The 18,728-nt window shown below is 40.5% G+C and overlaps 1 protein-coding gene and 1 long non-coding RNA gene across 4 annotated transcripts in view; one reads left to right on the plus strand and one right to left on the minus strand.

Annotated features, from left to right (window-relative positions):
* MICU2 (mitochondrial calcium uptake 2) overlaps positions 1–4,067 on the minus strand; it is a 146,140-nt gene extending 142,073 nt beyond the window's left edge. The window contains exon 1 of one of the 2 annotated variants that reach the window (XM_064645334.1): positions 3,981–4,067. Coding sequence is in view for 1 of the 2 variants with exons in the window: in XM_064645333.1 (XP_064501403.1) it covers positions 2,901–3,092 (192 nt within the window). In the remaining variant the exon portion in view is untranslated. Of the gene's footprint in view, positions 1–2,900; positions 3,109–3,980 lie in introns of those variants that run through there. The other variant, XM_064645333.1, reaches the window with a different exon arrangement.
* LOC135409591 (uncharacterized) lies at positions 3,136–18,205 on the plus strand. 2 transcript variants are annotated; one of them, XR_010428275.1, is made up of 5 exons: positions 3,136–3,259; positions 4,010–4,105; positions 5,667–5,880; positions 6,703–6,822; positions 11,533–18,205. It is a non-coding gene; the product is annotated as an uncharacterized LOC135409591 (long non-coding RNA). The 2 variants fall into 2 exon arrangements; XR_010428274.1 differs by lacking the exon at positions 3,136–3,259 and having other exon boundaries at positions 4,029–4,105; positions 6,703–18,205.
* The last annotated feature ends 523 nt before the right edge of the window (positions 18,206–18,728 follow it).

The raw sequence follows: 18,728 nt of genomic DNA on the forward strand, positions 1-18,728 counted from the left end.
TATATCTATTTTAAAATAACCAAAAGCTTTAGATGAAAAAAGTGATAAATACTGAATTTACAGAACTTTAGCTTTGACATGTTGTGTGCTAGCTTCAACAGAAATTGCCTAGAAGAAGGTGTAGCTGAAAAATGTCTAAATAATTTGATAGAGACCAGTTTTATTGAGAATAACAGGAAATCTAAACGGAGTTAGCAACTTCAACTACTTAACCTAAACAAACAACAAGTATTTACAAGGAAACTTTGTTTCTGCACAAAGTTACTACTGGTTGTAAGATCTCACTTCCTACAAGAATGAGAATTAGCCAGCGGCTCAAATTATGCTTACACCAGAGTACCACACAGAGGTAACACTGGTCTGAATGACAGCACTTTTAAAACATAAAGTGATGCTGCTGAAAAAGTCACAGAACTACACATAAAATCTTATGTTGGCTATTTATTTTATGATGGCATGGAGATACAATACTTGAGAAAGTCAAGCTAACAGTGTAAATAATTACCACCTATTTTGCAGCAATTCAACAGTAAAGACTATATTACCAAGGAAAACTGGGAAGCACTGGAATCCCACTGCATTCTAAAGAGCAAATGTTAGGCCTAGTTGATGAGATAGAAGTATAAACATACCCACTACCTATTCCTTTATTACAAAAATGATAAAGAAAATGATGCTGTTTGATTTCAAATACTTGCCCTAATCTATAATATTTCACATATGTATGCTGCAAACATTCCCACTACATAGCACACCTCAGCAGGAACAAACAGTTCAATACTGTTTGCCAGCACAATCTCAAGAAAGGCTGCTTGAGATCAATTACAATGAAAAGGAATAATAACAGACAGTAAGGTTATCCTCTATTAATTAGAATGTGAAAAGCATCTCCATTTAACAGGATTCCACAAGCTCTGAACTGAAAGAAGATGCTTCAAAACATAAAATAAAGGTGACACACTTGTTTCAACACTCTGTTTTGCTTTTGACTATTTTCTATTTCTATTAACAAGAAGCTACAAGCAGCATCCAAACTGCTTAAGAGACTCGCAGCATGCCTCTTTGGCTCTGTCACTCTATTCCTCATTGCCTTCACAATCCAGTTCCACATTCATCTTACCAGCCTTAATATTATGCTCTGCATGGTCAGTTCTTTGGAAGTTTTGAAAAGCTCAATAAATTAATTGCAGCAATATGGAATACAAGACATTTGGAGAACTAGCATCTCCAACAATCATTTTACTGGAAAACTGAAAAGTTCAAATTGAATAAACTACTAAACATTTGCATAGTCCAGCAATTTACTGTCTCCAAAAACAAATCAGTTAAATAAGCCCTAAGACATTTGGAGTTCCCCCCAAGAATTATTAAAAGTGTACTTGTAGGACTGTCCATATGTTACATGGAGGCTACTCCAAGAGAACACAACAGCACAAGAACCAGATCACTTCACTCAACACCCTGTAAAAGTGATTACTTCCCACATTTAATACTTTTTATGCATACCTACATACACATCTACATAAGCAAGAGTTCCGTGCATATGTGAAACTGGTCTCAATGACAGGACTTTTTAAACATAATGCAATGCCTCTGAAAAATGTCACATAACTAAACATAAAAACAACAAGCAGAGATGTTTCCAGTAGGATTTCTAGTGGAGTAATGGATGCTTTCCTTGCTAGGAGCTGTATATAGAAAATTAAAGTTTTAACATGTGCTGTACAAGGAACCAGGATTAATAAGATAATCTATTTAGAAAAATGCTTATTTAATAAAAATTGAGTGTTCTGAGAAGATGCAGCTTAGAAATTCTCCACAATTAAGACTGCAACATTAAAAAAAAATTCTTTGTTCTTGACTCAAGAATAAAGGTTGCTCTCAAGAATAAAGGTTGCTATTTATTGGCCTGTAGTTCAGCCTATTCGATCACTCTTAAGAGATAAGATATCGCAGCATACAAACTGCTAAACTTCCAAAAATTGTTAGATATAAGTAGATGAATGGTACTGGGTAATGCAAGCATATACTGACCTCTTCCCCCATCCCACCTAAACCCTCTGGCCTACAAAACATTTAGGTCTTCCAGCCTTCAAATAATAAACCAACTCCAATTGACAGTAACTTCTTATCTTAAGGAATACAGGAAAAAGCTCACTTCCTCCGTGAAAAGGATAAAGTTGGGAAACATAGCTGTGTTTTGGAACTTGCAACAATTTTGTAAATAATAACCATCTGTCCTTGAACATATCCTTCTGACTGTGCACTGATGCTCGAAGGGAAAATACACTTTAGCACAGTTTGGACAGAGTAAGAGGAAATGTGTGTCCAAACACACAGTCTGGACAGAGTAAGAGGAAATCATTCTGTGCGATGCGTTTCAGACAAAGTATCGGTTATAAATGCACTACTTTTGCGAAATATTCTTTTTTTAGAAGGAAAAAAGGTGTACGAGTGTCTAACAGCACCTGACGTACAGCCCGGGCATCGTGAAAGGAAGAAAGTTACCTTTCACCTGAAAGTTACCAGCAAAGCGCAGGGCTCAGCACAGGCCGTGTGCTTGTTCAAACGACCCGGGTCCAGGGCTGTCAAGCGAACAGGGGAAGCGCTCGGTGCCGAGGCAAAACCTGCCTCCTCCCGCTGCGGCGAACGGCGGAGTTCCCGCCGGTGGGGTGCGGCGGGCTCGGTGTACGTGATGCGCTGCCGATGCCCAGCGGGCCGGGGACGCGCGTTACCTGCCGGACCACCGGGGCCGTAACGGCTCCTGCAGGACGGGGTCTGACCACTGCGGACCCCGACAGGCCGCCGACAGCCGCCCCCGGGCTGCGGCTCCCACCGCGCCGGCCCAGCCCTGCCTGTCGGCGGGAGCGGGGATGCTGCTGCCGCCGCCGCTGCCTTACCTGAGCCAGGACTGTCGGGAGCACACGCGCCCGCAGGCTGTAGCACGCCGCCAGGCAGCCTCCCCCGAGCAGGAGGACGGCCCCGCAGGCGGGCGGGCGGCGCTGGCCCCGCGGGGGTCTCATCCCGGCGAGCCGCCCCCGCAGCGGGGCGCGGGCCCCCGCGGCCAGCGCCGCTCTCCACGCCGCCGACATCTTCCCGGAACACGGCGCGGCTGCCGCGCCGCGCATGCGCCGTGCCGGGCCCGAGGCCGGGGGGCGGCTCCGTCCCCGGGTCGGTCCCACCGGGGTCGGCCTGTCCCCGCTCCGCCGGCGGGAGCGACGCCGCCCGCACCGCCGGAGGGGACGGAGCTGGCAGAGAGGTAACCTGGAAGGAGGTTATAGCCAGCTGGGGTTCAGCCTCTTCCCCCAGGCAGCTGGCGACAGGACGAGAGTACATATCTTAAGCTAAGCCAGGGGACCTTTAGGTTGGACAAGAGCAGGGATTTCTTCGCAATAAGGGTGATTAGACATTGGATTGGGCTGCCCAGGAAGGTGGTGGTCACCATCCCTGGAGGTGGTTGAGGAAAGACTGGACGCGGCACTCAATGCCGAGGTCTAGTTGACAAGGTAGTGTCCGGTCGCAGGATGGACTCGATGATCCCAGAGGTCTTTTCCAGCCTAAAGGATTCCGTGATCCTGTAACGCAGGCGGAGGTGCGCAGCAGTGACCGGCGCCATAAGGCCGCCGTCCTGCCCTGGAGTCGCGCCCTCCCCTCAGCCCCGAGTCCCCGGGGGTGAGGGGAGGCCGCAGGGCCCCGCTCCCGGCCTTTCCCTGGAAACACCTCGAACGGAGGGGGGCTGCCTGCCCAGGGCCCTTCCCTGCGGGCTGTGGCTGCCCCTGGCCTTCCCCTGGGAAGGGGAGAGGGCCTGGCGGGTTGCTGGTGGAGGGGGGAAGACGGTCAGGGCAGGGCCAGGCGTTTGTGTGTGCCGGGGAGGGAGCACCGCAGGCCTCCCTGTGCAGTGGGGAGTGAAAAGTGACGGCGCTTGCAGGGGCCCTCCGGCCCCAGGGTGAACTACACCCTGTGTCTCTTGCTGAGCTCACTTTATTCCCTGATGTGACTCTTGTCCCAGAGCTTTAAGCCGCTGCTAAGTACATGAAGAGCAACGGTTCGTGACTGGGGTTCGAAACCCTGCGGGAAGCCCGGTGCACTGAGAGAGGCATGTTAGGTGAGCTTCCACAAGCAAGGCTGACCTCGCGCTGTGTGCTCTGCAGTTTGGGTTTTCTAGGTGTTGGAGATGTCACCTATGGGTGTGTTGCGCAGTGTATGATCCAGACGAGAAAAACCAAAAGCATGAACAAGTTTAGAATATCCTTTTCAAGGGCAGAGTAGAGTTTCTCATGAAATACAGATAACAGATGATGCTGTTTACAGAAACTGTCATGGCAGAGGTGTTCACTGAAAAGCATTACAGAACAATTTGATGGGCAGTAATCACTTGTGTCAAAAGAGAGCTATTCACTGTGCATGCTTCAGAGTGCTTTTTTCTCCCACTGCTATAGTTTTAGCAAAGCTCTCTAGGTCTTGTTTAGATTGAGTCAGTTGGTCACACTCAAACATTAGTTGGTTGATCTCGTTCAGAAATTGGGCCATCCTGGAATTAATGCTAAGGTCATATGAAATAAAGCAGAGAGGAAGCTAAACAACATTTGTATGTTGGCAGTACAAGTATTTATGTTTTCAGACCAGTTCACCTAGTGACTCCATGTGAATGTGGAAAAAGACTGGTGAGAGAATGGCTGCATGCAATTTCCTATTACTTCGCTATTTGGAAGAAGGCCTTCGGAAAGTACTCAATCTGTTTTAGCAAACTGTATCTTTCGCCTCTTTCTGATATGACAGGCAGTACTGTGTTGTCAGCATTACAAATGCTGTGGTACAGGCTCTGAAACATGGAAATCCTTTTTTGCCCGTTATCCACTGATGAAAGGTGATAATCCATCAGTGCCACTAAAGTAATTTTGGAGTCATGAATTCAGTTTCATAGGTGGTAATTTCAGTCATTTAACTAATGGCATCTGAGAATTTATCCAGTCTTCCATTAGCATGTGTTGTCTGCTGAGTGTCATTCTGTGAAGTGTTTGAGACATCTTCGGGAATCACAGGACCTGAGTCCTTAGTAGGATACAAATCCTTCAAAAGCACCTTCTTTGGGGAACACAAATGACTGCTCATTGCAAAATCACCCAAAAGTGCAACATGTAGGGCAAATGGTTTCCATCTTCACATACTAATGTACATTGCAAAATCTTTTTCCTTTTCCCTGAAACCTAGTTAACTCATATGGGAAAAGTTTTTTTAAACCCCAGATACTGCAAAACATAGGCGCAAAATCCCTCTGTCATTATACACAAACACATACAGCAAAATCTTGCTTCTGCAGAGATGCAAAACTTGCAGCAAATTCCTATTGCCTGTTTTTAATTCCCTCTAGACAGACAAAATATTTTCCATCCCAATTTTATAGTTTGACACAGAATATTTGTACAAACATATTAAAAGTACTTTATTTTCTGTGTCAACCAATAACCAAGCACTTTATGAATGCTGGCAAAATCCTAGAAACATTGTAAAGGATGTCAGAGTGATTTGATTTCTGAATGCCAGATCACTTGATGTCGAACACACTGTCACAACACAGGTAAACAGGTTTAGTTCATTACTCTGCCAGGCATTTTCAGTTTTTCTTTAAGTAAGAATAAATAAGTAGGTAATTTGTCTTTCCTCAGATGACATTCATGGCTGGAACAACTGCAGTGTGAATGGAGAGTTATCCTCATATGACTGCAAGCACGCAATGCTGATGTGGAAGTTAAGTGTCCTCAGCCACCCCTTCTCTCCCTGCAGTGAAGTCACCCTGTGGGTGCAGTGTCCAGGAGTACAGAGCTATGGCTGCACTAATGTTGCTCACAGTTGTGTTGCTGTAACCAGGCTGGTACAGTTGTGAGTGCTAGAACATATGCCTAAATAGCTAGAAAACTCTTGGCTAGGAAGAGAAAGTCCTGTTTCACTCCTTGCATTATCACTGCAGGGTAGTTGATGACAGAAAGCAAAGCTTACTGTGGTCTATAGAAATAACACTGACAGTCTGGTAAATATGAGTTTCATCAGACAAACTGAGCTATGTGGTGACAAATTTAATCAGCTACTATGCCCTGCAGCACTAAAATGTTAGCTCCCTTTCCCATCCTGCTCAGTTTGCTCTTCATTGGCTCTTGTAGGCAGAAATCATTACATTTAGCAAGACATACCTGCTTTTTTTAAAAAGTGCTTTCTACATGTTGACTTCAGAGTTTGTACTAGAGAAATATTTTCTGAAATGTTTAAAATGTAATTTTTCCTTAAGAGTCAATGTTCTGCTGAATAGTTATGTAACAATATTTAAATGCAGTCTTTTCTTGTTAGGCATAATGAATATAATGTGAAGCTACATCAAAAGACGAAAACATACTACCATGAAACAAACCCTTGTGAATCCTGTGATTCTTAGGAAATCATGTTTGGCTGAAATTTAATTTAAGTTTTGTTACAAAGTCAAAAGCAAAAAATTAAAAGTGCGAAGTAGACATACATCTCCTCATGCCTGAAGGTCCACTTCCACATGTCAGTGTCTTTTAATAGTGTTACACCAAGTTCCAGGAGGGATTCACTCTCTGCTAGAGCTCCAATCCTCTCAAGAGCATTAGGCTTAGTGCCAGCATTCATTTACTCTTGTAACAGCTTAAATTAACTCCTGTTACATTCTATCTAAACCCTTTCTTACAGAGTAAGAGTTGAGAGCTGGATTCAGTCACCTAGTCTGAGGGCCACCCATCATGCTCGTCCATCTTTCAGGATTTCAAGTGCTGCATAAGCTGGACCGAGGAAGGCGATGATCAGCCATTGGTAAATTGAAGGAGGGGCTGGCAAGCCATCTTTTGTATACATGTCCCTATTTCCTGAGAAAGAGCGTGGGGGTGGTCTGACTTATTTACCATAAGTACATCTGACAGTAAGCTCCAACAAAATGTAAGATTTGAGTAGGCTAGGCACTGTGCTAACAGTATTTTGATACTTTCCTGGAGGAGCTGAACAGACAAGCTAATTGAAAGACGGAAAATATCACTGCTTGGTTTTGCACGTCAAGAACTGGCCTGTGGATTATATTTTGCCCAAACTCAGATAGAAGACTGAGACAAAATGTCTCACAAAGCCAGGCCTTCTTTATCCCCTTCAAAATTACATTGGTCCTCTTAAGAATATCACTTATATTTTACTTTAACGGACACGAGAGCAATCTGTCTGACTGTGATTACAAGGCAAACGCTCTGAAACAGGTAAGGATATAAGCACAAGGAAGACAAGTTTTCCTAAAAGTGATAACACAAAATAGGCACACTTAGAAAAGTACAGGGTAATTGGTTAGAACTGAACAGTCATTAAAGTTGGCCAGCTGATACCTTGATCTCTACCCAGAGTCTCTAAAGTCCTGTACCAAGGTCTTCATGATGAAGGCTGAGAGTTGGCTTCAGGGACTTCCCAAACTCTTTTGTATTCTGGAAAGACTATTATTGGTAGAATATTTAGAACCTTTAAAGGTCATCTAATCCCCACCCTCCCTCCAATGAGCAGGAACATATTCAGCTAGGTCAGGTTGCTCAGAGCCCTTTTCAGCCTTACCTTGAGTATTTGCATAATTTTTACCTATCCCTCTCCACAAGAAAAAAACCCCAAACAAACAACAAATAGAGGAGAGATCAGTTTCAAGGAAGCTGAAATACCTTTCTCTGATGAATAAGTTTTAAGATGACAATGTGCTGTTAGTTTACAGAAAGTCCTGTTGTTTTGTATGCTTTCGAGATGATGGAAATGGAACTAATTATCAGACAGTCAACATTCATCCACTAGTAAAACTGAAAATAAATGTGAACATTTTGTGGCTAGATAACACTGTTCAGTCATAAATAAGAGTTCACAGCCATCTTTGCATTTAGGAGTACACTATAAATACAGCTTATCTTCAAATATTTTCAACTTGCTGGAGTTACTTGAAAGCTTATCATGATAGAGTCCATTTAAAAGGAAAAGAATTAAAATTTATCTAAGATATGTGTCCCCAAATACCTCTCATAGCATTCATTTATATTGACCTTTCTAACATACTGTCTTCCCACACTCTTTGTATATAGTTAGCTGAAAAAACACCTTGCTGGCATTTGTAAAAAGTTCCCTAAAACTTCAGAATTACTTTTTTTCAGTCGTTTAAAAATCAGAGAAAAAAAGTTAAAAGCAAAATTCTTACTTTAAAAAAAAAAGTGAGAATGGAAAATACAGATTTTAAAATACAGTTTCTAAGTTGTCAGCGACCTTTTTGTGATAAATATTTGATTCATCAAAGAAATGTTACGCAGACTTTTAAAACACTGCTTTTATGAATAAATGCAGGTCAAAAAATAAAATAAAAAATGCAGGTCAAAACTGATACTGTCTTGTGAAAGAGTATGCATTTTTTTTAATTTGAAAAATATATTTGCTATGACTTTCCACGTAAGACTGTAGGTCTCAATTTTGTGACAAGTTACATATATTATGCCTAATTTTAAGCATTTTGGAAAGTTTTGTGGTCTGAAGCAAGACTACTTTGACTGCATAAAGTTAGCTGTATACATAAATCTTTGAAGAGTGGGGACTTTCTTGCCATTAGATAAGAACTGTTGTTCAACTTCTATTTTATCTTTTAAAGATAACATCCCATGGCAATTTTGCAACAATAACAGAAGTTCCCTGAAAATGCTTTCAGTAATGGAATTACGTTATGTATTTTAACTGTTAGATTTTCCTCCTTTTTCCAACTGAATAAGTTATACTTCATTTTTCTTCCCTTCCAAACATTCTTCTGTGGTGTTGCTAGTGCTGATTAAAAAGGTAGACCTATATCTAAGAGAAATCCTATAATTTTACCTTTTTACCCATCTTTTTATACACATACCTATGTGTACATATTTATATATGTATTTTGCCTATAATATATTAATCATAGGTTTTCCTGAAATCATATGTAAATATAAAATTTTATTGCAGGGACTTTACTGTATCTCAGGGTGCGTTTCTTCTCTTTTCTTTCATTATCTGAAATCAGTGTGAGCATTGCAATCAATTTTAATTATACCAGTATTTCACCCTGAGTTTTATAGGAAGAGCTGGCAGCAACAACTATAGTTAAGGTTGCTTAAGACTTTCCACTGTATAGATTCTGTACTTAAAAAAGAGAGAGGGATAGAAATTGTACACAAGAGTACAATAAAACATGTTAAGATTAGCAAAGTTAATTTTATCTGTGTTACTTGAAAAACTAGAAGGATTTATTAGGGACTCTGACTTTATATTTTTAAATGCAATGTGACTGAGACTGATATAATTTTAAATAATTATTGTTATGAAGTTCAAAAAATACTATAAAGATGGGAAAGACATTACTTCACAGTATTACTTAAGAAACAATTATAGAATTATCAGTATTTTAACCTGTAAAATATTTTTAAAATATATGTTTTCTGGAAATGCTGAAGTAGAAAATGTATCATATACCTTCTTGTTTCTTTTCCCAGACCACTCTCTAAAGCTACTATTAATAACACGTTGCAGTACTACTGTGATTTATTAATGCAAGTTACCTTAATTATAACATATTTAATACTGCTGAAGATGGTGAATTATATATAATCATTTCTGTGAAAAAGAAAGGAATTATAAAACTCTAAATTACTGTTTTCTGTAATGTATTCCATTATTTCAAGTAGTGTTTTCTCCTTTTGCTCACAATACTATTTATGAGCTTTGGTTGCACCTACTTTTGTGTAAGCAGGGGAAGGCATGATTATTTTTCAAATATGTATGTTTAGTTGTTTAGTAACTAAACTTAGTATAGGGTCCAATCTAAGCTAATAGAACGAGTGTGTGGTAGACACATACCTTCACTATAAAAGATTCTGTCATCCTCTCCTAAAAGATTTAAAAGTCCTAATACAAAGTTCATTGTAGTCAGCAGAATCTCTTTCCATAGGTTTCTGCATTTGGCAGTTGCAGAGCTGAAAAACAGCTTTGCTATCTGTGTAAATATTGTGGGCAATCTTGGTATATTTGCTAGTGAGGAATTCCTCAGTCAGTAGCTACATCAAACGAGACTGTTGGATCCACTCACAAAGGCTTAGTAATAGTGGCATTAATAAAATCTCTGAAGGAACTATGGACAAAGCTGCTCTTTGGGGAATGGTCCCCACTTGGCACCATTCAGGCAGGAGCTGTTGGCTGAGTACACCCAGAGAGGATTTCTAGTCCATTACAGAACCCTTTTCTAAAGAAGGGAAGTATCTTGAAGGAACTTGAGGGAGTTGGTACTCTGCAATATTTGAATTGCATGTGTCCAAGGAGGCATAAGCTATACAAAGAGCAAAAGGCTGAGATAGACAGACTGTCTCATGTTCACAAGGGTTAGGAAGTCTCCTGTTCACGTGACATTTACAGTGCTTATGGGTCTCATGTTCCCGCAGCTTAGGTGTAGATTCTCTGTATCTGGTTTGTAACGGAGAGATTAAGTTGGAGCAGCTCAGAGCACAGCTAGAACACCTGCATGATGGGGGTTCTGGTCTCTGAGCTCTCGTTTATGTAGCACAAAAGATGTACCCCTACAGTATTAGTAGGATCCACAGCAAAACAGCTGTAACCTAATTTCTGAGGAAAGGAGACTGGTGAGATTAAACCATGTGCGAAGGAGGTTTTCGCTGATAGGCGGGAGTATGTAAGACATGGCTAAGATTCATCCCACTAAAAATAAATGTGTACATACAGGTTCTGCACCTGAATTTATCACCTTATGCTCTCACTAATGGGGGGAAGTGTGCATCTCTGCGTCATGATTTGTCTCATTCCGAGATGGGTGTTTAAAGTGGCTCAGTTGAGTCTCAACCAAAGAAATATCCATATCACTCTTTCTGGCTTTAAGGGGAACTGAGATAATTTTTATTCAGCTGTAAATATCTGTAAACTGCTTTTCTTTTCTGCTTATGGTTGCTGCAGAGATTCTTGAAAAGGAACTCTTGCAGATCTGGATATCAAACTTGCTGGGCACATATGCTGTCAGAGTTGGCAACAAAAGAGATAGTCAGACACACTTTGATTATGGGTTGCCACCCTGATGACAGATGAAAGCAGGGATGTGTTACTTCAAGATGCAGCTGAGGGAAGAATGTCTTATTGCTGTTGCATGGGAAAAGTTGTGATATCCTCCCTCCCTGTGTACTAACTTGTTACTAGGCCTATGAACATCTGTATTTGGAAGCACTGGAATTTACATCTTTTTTTATGTCTTGACTTGGATGAAAAATATGTATATCTTCTGTCAGTTCAGACATTACTCCATTGTCTGCTGCAGAGAGAGCTTGGAGAGAGCTCACAAAGTTAAATGATCCAGTATTCTGGAGGATACCTACCTACTTGCCTGTGGTAGTTGAAGGCACTTAAAAGTGCTTGCCTTACCGTGCTAAGTTGCCCCTAAGATTAGCTGGGTGGGGCTCTGTGAGAAGGGAGAGGGTGACTGATGACTATTGTTCTCCACAGCAGCAAGATAAACTGCCATTTTGACTCAGAGGATCTGAGGTCAGTCAGAAGCCTTGAGAAGCTCCAGGAAGCTGGCACCAGTGAAGAACTGAGGACCAGCAGAGTCTGTAGGTAATGTGCTGGAAACCAGGGACTATCCATGGCGTGATCTTACCCCAAATCTACCCATGACAGCGATCTGTTACACCTGATAACATCTCAGCACCCAAAACAGCCCACTGCTATTACCAGGCCTGGATTGACGAAGTGGAAGGCAAGCTTGAGGAATAAGTATTGCATTATTATATTGAATAAATGGTAGGCTAGCAGTTGTTGTTACAGATTAAGTAGGGTCTAAATGACTTAACACCGATGGAATCTCTGCCTGTTGTCTTCTTCTCCTCTTAGTCTACTCTCCACCTTAATCTCTTTTTTTATAACCTCTATTTTATTGTAAGTAATATTGTGTGTATTCAGCAACTAGGTTTACTTGCTGATCACCATAAACTCAACTGCCACTGGTAGTTGGGGAGGTACCAGAATCCCTCCAGGGAGAGCCACAGGAGACTCTGCTGCTCTGAAAGGTTAGGGTACCTCATCAGGAACTAGGTAGTATGGCATCTGTGGAGGGTCACTAGAGGTTGATTACCTTGTTTTTTGTACCATGGACTGCATTAGCCTGAAATGACTTGTCTAAGATCTTAAAACAAGGCAGTGACAGAGCTGGAAATAATCTCTGAAGGTAAATGCTATTTGTAGCATATTTTCTACCATTATTGCTTTTTTGGGTGGTTTCTGGTTGATTACTGCAAATTAAAAAAATAAAATTTCTGCATTACTGAACTTTTGGCATCCACATTTGATTTTAAATCCAAGGATGTCTGTGCCTGTCTTATGTCACTACTGATCCACTTTCTTAAATCCACCTTACATGTCCTACAGAAATGGGTTTAGACCATAAAATCATCTGTCCTGCCTTGTCCTGTGCATCCTGGAGTTACAATACTAATACTGTACAAAACACAACCCTATTGTCATAGAGGTAATAATATTAGGTGTTAGGCTTGTGAATACAAAGTGAGAGTTTATACTGTTTTCTAGCAAATCAGAGGAATGGTGAGATGTTTACTCACAAAAGGTATCTTGCCTGGTTTCTCCATACTTGATACTACACTGGCAGTTAATGAAACTAGAAATTACTGCTGTGTTTTTACACAAAAGGAGAAATTCTGCAAGAGAAAATTTAATGCAATTTGGACCACTTTGTAGTCTTCAGAATCTGCCACATTTTCCCTGCCACCCAAATTATTTAAATTATAAGTAGTTTTGCAAGGCTGTTAGTATTATTTTCTCAGCTCACCCAAAGTTTTTGCAAGACTTATTATCTATGATGAATCACAACATCTTTTATTCATATAGTTATAAGTGCATTAAAGCTGTCAGGTATAATTTGCCGCTTTTTCTTCTTTTGATTCAGCATGCTTTCTGAAAAGAAGCTAATTTAATAACTAGAGAATGTAAGTTTTATAATCAAATTTGTTATATTTACCAGACCTGAATTTCAGAGGGGATAACATTAAAAATCTGCTTGAAAAGAGCAGAATTGCCAGTGGGCATTGAATTAGCAGCCTGAAAAATATCTAATAATGTTGTGATCAAGAGTGTTATGATGATGAGAGAAGAAAGAAGAAGAATTCCGTTTGTCTTTATCTGTAGCTTTTACATATTGTGCAAACTGAAATGAAGGTTAGAACCTCAGCCCAAAGCTTCAATTCAGGGGAAAGAGTGTTCTGGTCTTAGATTTTTTAGTGATTTTCAGTGTGCCTATATAATGTGGTGCTGCAACTCTGCCTACAAATCTCTAAATTACTGCTAGAGAAGTAGATGCTGCTGTTTATGTGCATACATGAGCGCTTGGCACTGTACACTGGGTACCACATGCAGTCCCATGAGTTCTGCATCCAACAAATTTCTGCTGAATTCTGGATGAGGTTTGTGCTTGGAAGGCTTCTGGATCAAGGTTTCCTGTCAGAAAGTGCTCTATAAAAGGCCTGTTCAAAACGAACAGAACAAAAACCCAACAAAAGCAAGTCTTTTCCTGTTGCTCATGTTAGTCTCCTCTGACTCTTGGTCCCCTAACCCTCTTAACCAAGTTTGTGGCACAGATTGTATTTTATTTACAGATATAGGTTAAGACAGCCTGTTATTTTGTGATCACATTAGTTTCATTTGTACTGTGGAGATTTTTAATTCCCAAAGGTGCTGCCAGTTTTTGAGTACACAATTTAAGTTTAAGCAGAGTTTTTGTTTTTCCCAAGGACTTCTACAGACTTTCAGATATTTAAAATATGAAGTTGTGGTTCTCTTTGATTCATCGTCTGTTAAAGAATGTTGGCTGTACTAAAACTGGCAATGAGGCTAAACAAGAATAAAAAAGAAGTATTCCAGAGAACCAAAATATGGTAGAGTATTTGTCTTCTGAAGGTATGTTGCCACTTAGCAAACACTGAGAATAATGACCACACAAATACAAACAAAGAAAATTCAAAAAAATCTCTGAAATTTTGCTTAATATTGAAAAGCTTAATTGAAGGAAGATCTCGTGTTTTGAACATTTCTATTGAGCTTTTTGCGCAAAAGAGATTGTATGGATGAGATACATCATTGACAGGACACAGTAAGTCAACTGTTCATCTGGCTCTGCTGTAGCTCCAGACTTGCACAGCTGAGAGTGTTCCCATCTGGAGGGGAAGGACGATATATTAACTCCATGCATTTCAGAAGATGTGTGTCCTACAATGCAGAGGCCTTGATGCTGAAGGTAGTTTTGACAAAGAATTTGTGGCACAGGGGCCATAGCTGATACAAAGATACAGGGTTTAGCTCTAGAATTCCATATTCTTTTAGTCTCTGTTTTACACATATAGTTCTTTGAGAAATCTCTTAGTTTAAGGATGACAAATTTCTTAAAAAAGTCAAAGAGGATCAGATTGTTAGACAAGAACACCTGAATGAGCTTTTCATGGAAGGGTAGGAACAAGACCAAATGTCGTAATACCCAGTGCAAGGTCACTAGGTATTAATATTATTAAGGGCAAAATGCTAGAAATCTGCATCAAATGCTCAATGATTCAGAGCTTGAGGACTCCGTACATGAATATTTCTTGTTTCTGTCATCAAACAGCCACACCAAAGCATGACTAAGATGAAAGGCAAGGCTGCAGTGGAATTTGAAGCTGAGATGGCTCCATACTGAGAGCAGAACTGGAGATGAGATCAAAGATGATTGAATTGAGTTGATTGCACCTTCCTGAAAAGGTAAAGAAGCAGGAAAGTGTAAGAACCTTTCAATAATTATAAGCAATTAGAGGGAAAAAAACAAACCTCAGAAGACGAGACGTAAAAACAGCTCACATGACGTTGCAATCTCATAGTTTATGTTGTCAGCAAAAAGAGGTTGGATGAATTTCTGCTGACTCGGCAGTAATTGCCACGCAGCAGCAGTTAGTACTGTTGAAATGCTGGAACTGAAGGGAACCAGCTAGCCTGTAGTGACTGGGAACAGATGTCCTCCGAAGAGCATGAGACAGCATTCTGCAATGTGAGAGAAATCTTTGCCTGTCAGTCTAAACTGGTGACTAGTTTGGTGGATTAGGACAAGTATCTCTCATGAGATAGGAATTTTACCTTTTTCCTTCTTTTGTGTCACTAGATACCTAGTCTGGTTCTCAGTGGAGATGTAACAGTCTATCTTTGTAAATGCAGCCTAATGGACTTTAATTTTTAGCAGTTACATATATTCTAAATATCAGCATTAGGACTAACAGGGGTGCCTGCATTTGTGGATATATTCAAGGAGTTTAATGTCAGGAATAGTTCCTCTCCAGCTTAGTGTGAATTAATGTTTTGTAATGATCTGGATGTAACTGACCTTGAGTTGAGCAGTTTATATTCCCTGTTGGATTAAGAGGGGTTAAGCTCATGCAGTTCTGTACAATTGAGCAGTTTTAACTGGAGCCACTTGTGTGAATCTTGCCTCAGGAAGTTTGAGGTTACTGCCTAGTATTTTTGGCCAGTGGACAGAAGTAGGATTTGCATTTTCAGCCTGACAAAGATGGCTGAAGTATCGAGGGTCAAAGCAGCCACAGTCAGCCCTGGGTCCCCAAACACACAATAGCTGCTTGCTGTACGCCCATGCTACCCACCTAAAGTGAAAGGGAGGAGTCAGACTGCTCTGTGTGATAGGAAAAGGAGTAAAGACTCTGATCTCTGTGCTTAAATGCTGTTCAAAAGATACAAAAAATGTATCATTTTACCTTCTACTCAGGAATAGCTTATCTAAGAACTACTCTTGAAAGGAATTGCTAGAAAGGCCAGTTACAGACAGAATTTAGTACTGAACTTTGATATGTTCTTCATCTCATGGTGTATATTGATTGCATGCTGTCTTGTTGCTTGCACCAGCTTTTCTTCTCAGTTTTCTTAAGAAGAATCATGTGAATAAAAAGGTACCATGAATAAAAAAGTACCATGCTTATTAGCCTTCGTGGCAGCTCATGTCTGTTCTCCATAACCTGGCAGGATTACCCCTGTGACTACTCAAATACTCTAAAGCAAAGATCATAGCTGTATATCCTATGAAATAGGAAACCTTCAGTGATTTCTGTGGATCCCATGAAATAGGAAACCTGTAGTGATTTAGGCTGGGTTGACATAATTTTCAGAAGGGCTAAGGAGGTATGAAGTGATGTAAAGTGATTATTTTAAATTTTTATGTGAAAAAAATACCACAGATTAATGGAAATGTAATCTCACTACAAAAAGATGAGGCCAGGAATTTAAAACAGCCAGGAGCTTAAAATCAGGCACTGAAATCATTATCCTTACTTAGGTCATAAGTAAATAAATAGTTAAAAGACATTGAGGAGTCACATCAACCCCATGCAATGCTATAGATTGGAGAAGAGTAGCTGGGAAGCTGCCCAGAGGAAAAGAATGTTGGGGTGCTGGTTGACAGCAGCTGAACATGGGCCAGCAGTGTGCCCAGGTGGCCAAGAACACCAATGGCACCCTGACCTGTATCAGCAACAATGTGGCCAGCAGAACCAGGGCAGTGATTGTCCCCCTGTACTTGGCCCTGGTGAGGCCACACCTTGAGTGCTGTGTTCAATTTTGGGCTTCTCACTACGAGAAGGACATTGAGGTGCTGGAGCAGGTCCAGAGAAGGGTGATGGAGCTGGGAAAGGGTCTGGAGTACAAGTTTTATGAGGAGCAGCTGAGGGAGCTGGTGGTGTTTAGCCTGGGGAAAAGGAGGTTCAGGGGGGAACTTACTACTTTCTGCAACTACCTGAAAGGAGGTTATAGCCAGGTTTGTTTGGTTTCTTCTCTCAGGTAACAAGAGACAGGATGAGAAGAAATGGCCTGACATTGTACCAAGGGAGGTTTAGACTGGATATTAGGGAAAATTTCATCATGTAAAGAGTTGTCAAGTATTGGAACAGGCTGTCCAGGGAAGTGGTGGAGTCCATCCCTGGAGGTATTTAAAAGTCATGTAGTGTGGCACTTGGGGACATGGTTTAGTGGTGGTGGTCATGGCAGTGTTGAGTTAAAGGTTGGTCTTGATGATCTTAGGGATCTTTTCCAACCTAAACAATTCTAGGACTCTATGAAGAGATCTTAATGGACCTAATTTTCTCCCATGTACTTTCTGCAGTTCAGTTACTGAGCACTCATGTGAGACATCTTCAGAGATTTTGAATGTAATTGCGCAAAAAGAGACACCAAGGACAGTTCTGAGAACCTGAGCCTTTCAGTCTTAATTTAGACTCTATCTTTTGAATATTTGCCCCTATAGAATGCATAATTTAAAATTATTTCAGTAATGGAAGGTATTTGATTCTCTGTTCTTGAAGAGAGACTCCACTTGTAAAACATCCTTATAAATGACTGACTCTTTTCAAAGCGTATTACTAGTATGGTTATTTTTCAAGTGTGGCATTTGTGTGTCATACAGATTTATTTTTACTTTTCAGAAATGCTAAGAAATAAGCTTCATTCTCACTCTTAAGTTAATAGACAACTCTAATGCCTTAACTTTTGAGTAGCTTTGAAATAAAATTTCAAAGTGAATTTGAAGTGTTTCATAGACTTTGCATTATATAGACTTTGCTTAAACCCAAGGGAAATTGCAAATGTAATAATAATAAACAAGATTTGCTCTTGTTGTCTGAATACTGTACAAAGGTGTTTAAAATGACTAGACAAAAAATTATGAAAGCAGCATATGACTTAAATTATAAATAAAATATGGCAACTACTGGACCAAAATCTGCACACAGGAAAAATTTAGTGACAGTCAAATCTACAGAGAGGACTATTCAAGAACATTTACTAAGCCCTCTGTCCTCACACTTTTACAGTTGCAAATTGAGTATTTTGAGCAGCTAGACTGTAAAAGGTCTTTACAACAATTCACTGTGTGACTATGCAAATATTTAAGGAATTCTTAGATCTTTTGCTCATCTCCCTGTGCTTGGTGTACCTGGGTTTTGTTTTCATCTATCCTTGTACGGTGCCTTCTACAGTTTTCTAATTATGTAACCTGTGACCAAGAATGGCCCACAAATTCTGAGTGTTTGTAATTATGAACTATAAAAGGATTTTTTTACCTGAGAGAATAAAAGATTCAAATGTGCTTGTCCTGTGTTATATAAATTGTCAGAAGTCCAGCAGTGGAGGGTGCTGTGACAGCTTACCTAAGCAGGGGTTTGCTCCATTTTTTTTTTGAGGAACAGGGTTTGCAGTGTCATCACTATTATCCCACTGGAAGACACAGCCAGAGAACACCTCTATAGAGAAGGGAGCAAGCTTGCAAGCTCTGTGTATCAGAGCTCTCCTTAGCAGCCCCCAGCAGGGCAGCAGAACCAGGTTCCCAGATACAGAGCTGGAACACTCAGATGATTACAAGAATACAAGGTATGAATTCCAGAAAGTTCAAGCAAATTCCTTCTGCTTGTTCATATCAAGATTTATACAAATAGCATAACACAAGGCTTGGCAAGATAATTTTCCTTCAGTTTTGCCATATGTTTCTTCACAAGCCTGTCCCCCATTAAAAAAAGCAGGATACCTAATACTAGATGTCTGCCTGATGTCTCAAAATTTGCATGCATAGTTCTGTTGGCTGCAGTGCTACTGCAGTAAGGGCAAGGTAGTCA

Source organism: Pseudopipra pipra, chromosome 2 (genome assembly GCF_036250125.1).
Source record: "Pseudopipra pipra isolate bDixPip1 chromosome 2, bDixPip1.hap1, whole genome shotgun sequence".
NCBI lineage: Eukaryota > Metazoa > Chordata > Aves > Passeriformes > Pipridae > Pseudopipra > Pseudopipra pipra.